At 42.1% G+C, this 6,000-nt stretch overlaps 1 protein-coding gene across 1 annotated transcript in view; it reads left to right on the forward strand.

Annotated features, from left to right (window-relative positions):
• The window catches only part of KCNMB4 (potassium calcium-activated channel subfamily M regulatory beta subunit 4), a 63,084-nt gene extending 58,459 nt beyond the window's left edge, over positions 1 to 4,625 (forward strand). The window contains exon 3 of the mRNA XM_004583028.3: positions 3,938 to 4,625. Within this exon, the coding sequence (XP_004583085.1) occupies positions 3,938 to 4,106 (169 nt within the window). The 3' untranslated portion in view covers positions 4,107 to 4,625. The remainder of the gene's footprint in view (positions 1 to 3,937) is intronic.
• The last annotated feature ends 1,375 nt before the right edge of the window (positions 4,626 to 6,000 follow it).

A 6,000-nucleotide genomic window follows, 5' to 3' on the forward strand; every position in this document is an offset into this window, starting at 1 on the left:
TTTAGTTTTCCTACATAGAGAATCATGTGTTCTACAAATATGGATAATTTCAGTTCCTCATTTTTTTTATTTGAGTTTCTTTAATTTGTTTTCTTGCTCTGGAAAGAACTTCTAATACTATATTGAATAGTAGTGATGAGAGTGGACATCCTTGTCTACTTCCACTTTGTGTAATGGGGCAAAAACTGTGGGACTGGAGGGATAGCCAGGGGCATGCTTGTTTCTGGCTCAGAACACTGCACTGATCCCATAGGGAAAACAGTGCTGCCTTCACATCCTGCGGGTTCTACTCACAGTGGGTCCATGTAGCCCCCAGGCCTAACAGCTAGCAGACTCAGAACTCCACCAGCACCACGTCAGGTGCCATTTTGTGTAGTGTGGCAAAGGCAGTGGGGCTGGGGAGACAACAGTAAGCTGTGCATGTGCTAAACCAGGCGCGATTAGCGCCCAATGCAGCACTGATGGGGGTCTGGGCTGTAAGATCCACCCTGTTCCTGCACCACCCCTTGGGGTCTGGTGCTCTTTCTCTGTGGTCAGGTCAAACAAATCAGCAGCACAGGCAATTCTTTGCCTGTGCTCATTCCCAAGCTGCTGGTGAATTCTGTTTCCCACCTGGCTGCTACTGGAGCTCTGACTGCTGTCGGAGCTTGGATTGCTGCTGGCCAACTGCTGCTGGTCTGTGTGGTCACTGCAACACCGTTGCACTGTCGCCGCTGCTTCCCTGTGTCTAATGGTCTCCAGGTATCCCTCTGCTGTCAACCTGTCTTCTAACTTTTCCTGGAATCTGCCCTCTGTGCTCCACCCTGGCTAATGATTCTGTCAGTTTAAACCTGTCAGTACCCTATACCGCCATCTTGCCTTCTCATATTTATTTTCTTTCTTTCTCTATCTCTTAAGCCAATAAGTTCTTTTTAAAAATTCCCTATGTTATCGTGGAAACTTAAATCTCTGAGCCTAAACAACTTTGCAAATAACTTGGGATTAAATGATCTAAAAGCTGCCTGCCTGATAAAATTGAAGGACACTTAAGTGGAAGGAGGCCTTCAATAAAGGCGCTACAAGCACACATGGAACGGCCCAGACTTTGGTCACAAGAACAGTTTAGAAGTAGTCCTGTAAATTGTTAAGCATTATGCAGAAAAATAAGTTTTTCCTATTAAAAATGCCTTTGAGACTTCTTATGAGTGGTATGCAGTGAAAATGGATGTCAGTTGTTTACAAAGAAATGCATACATTTCTCTAAGTGATTACAGATTTGACATGGCTAATTCAAAGTGAATGGTGTTGTTTTGTTATTTGAAATATTAAATGAATGTTTTGCCGAAGCGCTGTTATTGGTGGTGGTGGCGGGGTGTGGGGAATGTCAAGAAGTTTCTATGCGAATGTAGGTTGAGACTTTCCCATTAGTTCCTCTCCTCCCCCCGTTTTACTAGCATTCTTTTTCTGCTCATGTTCTTCAGACTGTGTTTCAGAAAATATGCTCAGTGGTTTTATCTGCCCTCATCAAGGCTGGTTTCCTGCCTCAATTGTGGTAAATGATTCCACTATTAGAAATAGTGACTGGAGAAGGAATAACAAACAGGACCCACACAGAAGCATTTTACTAGGAAATTGATTGCAAAAACATATCCCTTATGGAAATAACATGCATTTATTAAAATAATGATAAAAGTACTCATCCATTTCTCCTTCCCTCTTTTCTAACATGTTAACTGTTTTTGAAATGCACAGTTCATTGGTACTCAGCCTATTCATGTTATTCACCCCTTTTGTTTTGGTTTTGGTGTTTATGTATTCTAAAGATTTATTTTATTTATCTGAAGTGCACAGTTAGAGAGGGCGTCTTCCATTTGCTAGCTCAACTCCCCAGACAGCCATGACAGGCAGAGCTCAGCCAATCTGAAGCCAGGAGCCAGGAGCTTCTTTTGCATCTCCCACATCAAGTTCAGGGGCCCAATCACTTCAAGCTGTTCTCTGCTGCCTTTCATTAGCAGGGAGCTGGGTTAGAAGTAGAGCAGCAGGGACTTAACACTGGTGCCTACATTGAGATTCTGTTGTTTCCTGCTGTGGCTTTAGCCACTATGTCACAATGCCAATTCCTGTTTACTCCTTTTGATGAAGAATACAGCGCTTACCTTTGTCCCAGTAGGTTTGAGAGGAGTACATGATGGGGCACTTAGGCTGGCTCCTAGTAGCTGTGAAAGCTCTCATGCCTGGGGAAAGCACTGGGAACATGCTGGGAATGGGACATCAAAGGCTCTGACATGTGACTCTTAACTTCCCTTATACAACTGTTTTCAGACTTAAAGGCATAATATGCTTGAAAATTTGTGTGGAGGCTAAGGCTGCTGTAGAGGCAGGCTCCCCTTCATCAGTCATGAGCAGTTTTCTAGCAACACCGTGTATAGTAATAGGAAAAGGCAAAGTCATGGCCTTAATGAGTCTTACATGCAGAAAAGGAGATATACATTCACACATACATATAAATTAATGATAACCCAAGTCTGAAAGACGATATGCTGTTACAGGAGTTCAGAAGATGGAGTGATTGTGCAAGTTGGGCTGATTTCTGTCCAGTTATTACCATGACTGTGTATTCACTTAATAGAACCTTAATTGAAATACTATAAAATAAATTATCATTAGAATTCTCACTTTATATACAGACTTTAAGTTATATAATACACCAAAGGAGACAAAATGCTAAAATTATGTCATTTCAAAACCAATCTGCAAATTTTTTCCTGTTGATGCCACTGGATGGCTCCATTGTAGGTGAAGGAGAAATATCCAGTATCTTTCATTAGGCTTCTTGTTTTTTTATTATTATTAACTACATTGCATTATGTGACACAGTTTCATAGGCTCTGGGTTTCCCCCAACCCTTCTCATCAGGCTTCTAAGAAGAGATTCTGGGTTATGAGAGTGATGCTTCATGAATGCGCCATAGGAATACATCTCTCTGTTACATGCATTGTCCATTTACTCTGAAGTCTTTGATGTTCTTGTGAGCTATTGGACCAACTATTCTGTATTATTTTCTTTTTTTTTATGGAAGAGCACTGCTACCATAGTGTAACAGACGAAACCTTCCTGTACAAACAGTGGAGATATCTTGTAAAATGTCAACCTCTTATGGGAAAACTAAATTCCCCTGATCACTTTCTAATCATCAGTGAGGAGAGCTCTTGGCCTAGGAGGCATACATACCTCCCTCTTCACTTCCTGTGAGACCAATGCAAGAACTGAAAAACAGATAGCAATTTTATATCAATATTTGACATCAATAAGATGGAAATATATTGCCAAAACTTTGCAAGAATGATCAACAAAATCATCAGTGGCTTAAGATGGCAGTTAATCCTACCCAGAAGCATGAAAACATGCTTTCAGTTCATCTCTTGTCTGTGTGTTAATTAAAAAAAACACTCTAGTTCACTTAGGGAAGCTGAATTGGCCTGAAGGCTTCACCATCTGTGTTTCTGACTAATTCAGATAGAGGTTTACACTGACTCTTCTTTGAATTAAACTCATCTGAACTCCATCTAAGTGGTTTGGATTTGTTGGAGAATGTCCCCCCCCCCAAATAATTTATAGACTGATTCAAACCTTTTGAGCAATAAATTTTAGAAGATGAGAAAGTGGAGATGTTGAGCTACTTCGAATGGAGGAGAATAATAGCCTAAGAGGATGCTACTATTTTGACAGTTTGCAATATGTAAATTATATTACAGATAATGTATAAATTTGCACCAGTTACTTGATTCAAGAGCTGCAGTCCAAAGTACAGTATTTATAATCAGAGTGAAATCTTTGATTTCGATGGAGATTATTCCCTGTGGACTGGAAAGCAAATTTGGATCTCACTTGTAGAGTTTTCTAAGCCGTACCCAAGCCTCTGACCACTCTTTCTTCCCAATTGTCCACTCTCTTACAGACCAGACGACGTGCTCCTGCATCGCACGCATGATGAGATTGTCCTCCTGCATTGCTTCCTCTGGCCCCTGGTGACATTTGTGGTGGGTGTTCTCATTGTGGTCTTGACCATCTGTGCCAAGAGCCTGGCAGTCAAGGCGGAAGCCATGAAGAAACGCAAGTTCTCTTAAAGGGAAGCAGGCCCATGGAGAGCAAAACACAGAAGCTGCTCGCATTCACCTGCAGAGCCTGTATTTTCTGGCGCAGGAGATGACAGGGACCGCAACAGGTCTCCAGGAGCTCATCCCTCCGTGGCAGCAGAAATGGGCACAATGGAAGACTTGGGAACATCGTAGCTCATAGTCTGTGTGTCAGTCGTGGCTGAAGGGTCGTCAAGTTCTTAGCTGTATGGAGTGACTGTTCAGAAAACCCTGTAGGAAGTTGATTTCTTTGGAAAGAAACAGTATATTCTTTGTATAGTGTAGTATAGAAACTCTTATGATTTATGCTACTTCAAGTATTAAAATAGAGTGATCTGTGTTCTTTTCTATTTCCTTTTTTATGCTTAGATCATCAGGCTAAAAAAAAATCTTCTGGTTTATATTTTATTCTGCTAGATTAAACTTTTACTTGACAATGAGAAGTCCCACAGTATTGTTGACCTTACTGTATAACCCTCAGATTCCATCATTAAAAAGAGTATCTTTTGCTTCCTGCTTGAAACAGGAATATCATACTAGTAACTCAGTCTCCAGGTACTTTGGCATCTCAAAAGCAAGGGACCCTCAAAGGTTGGGAAAATACATCTTTTGACACCTGCCATTGCCAATCCAGATCTTTCTCCTCAATCATTTCTTAAGAACTAGGAAGAGGGATCCGCATCTGGCACAACATGAAGACGCCCTTGAGACTCTCTCATCCCATATGAGTGAGTATCCTGGAATCCCAGCTCCTCTCTTGATCCCAGTTTGCCAGATGATGGCTCAAGTACTTGGGACCCTACCACCCACATGGGATACCTGGCTTGTGTCCAAAGGCTCCTGGCTTCAGCCTGGGGTAGCCCTGGCTGCTGAACATTTGGGGAGTGGGAAATTGTGCTTGTTCTCTCTCTTTCTGCATTTCAAGTAAACATAAATAAATAAAATCAGATAAAAGTTAAGAGAGGGAGGTGGGAACTGAAGAACCTATGCCTTGGGGCTGCATTATAGAACAACAGGTTAGGCTGCCGCCTCTAATGCCAGCATCCCATAGGAGCAGTGCTTCATGTCCCAACTATTCTGCTTCCAGTCCACTCCCTTCTGATGTGTTTGGGAACACAACAGAAGATGGCCGAGGTGCTTGGTCCCTTGCCAACCTCTTGAGAGACCTGGATGGAATTCTAGGCTCCTTACTTAGCCCAGCCATTGACCATTATGGTCATTTGAAGCCTGAACAAGTGATAGAAGATGGGTCCCCCCTTCTCCTTCTCTGTCTCCATAACTGCCTTTCAAATAAATATTTTTTAAAAAGACAGGCTTACCCTCAGTCCTGGGCTCCTGTTATTATTGTTCAGTGCTTATCTCTAAGGCGGTGAGCATACATGATGTGAAGGACATTCCTACTTCAATGCTGTTTTCATCTCCTTTTAAAATTTTAGATCAGAAAAAACATTTCCAAATCAGTTCAAACATGTTGTTTTTCTTCTTGGTATCCTGGCCTTGATGTTAAGGGTATGAAAGCAGGAGGAACACTGCAGTGGCTCCATTTGCTACAACAAACCCACAGGGGTGACCTGCCTCTCTTCATGCTGCTGCCAAGTCTGCTGCGCCTTTGTCACAAGTGTGTCAACGAGAGCATACCTTTGTGTTTTCATAAATACAACCCAAACACCAGTCCTGGGACCCTGTGGTTGTCATGCCTACACTTTGTATTCATCACATAGAATCAAGCGTTTGTCCAATAAGAGTGCTTTTTCCATGCAGGGAACACCAAGCACATAACTTTTGCTTTCGTCTGATGTTTTTCAGACATGCTTCTATTAGGCAAATGACAAATTGAGATTGAAGGGCAAGTTCCCCTCAGTTATCGCTGTACGCTGTAGGATTG

This window comes from Ochotona princeps, chromosome 15 (assembly GCF_030435755.1).
Source record: "Ochotona princeps isolate mOchPri1 chromosome 15, mOchPri1.hap1, whole genome shotgun sequence".
Taxonomy (NCBI): domain Eukaryota; kingdom Metazoa; phylum Chordata; class Mammalia; order Lagomorpha; family Ochotonidae; genus Ochotona; species Ochotona princeps.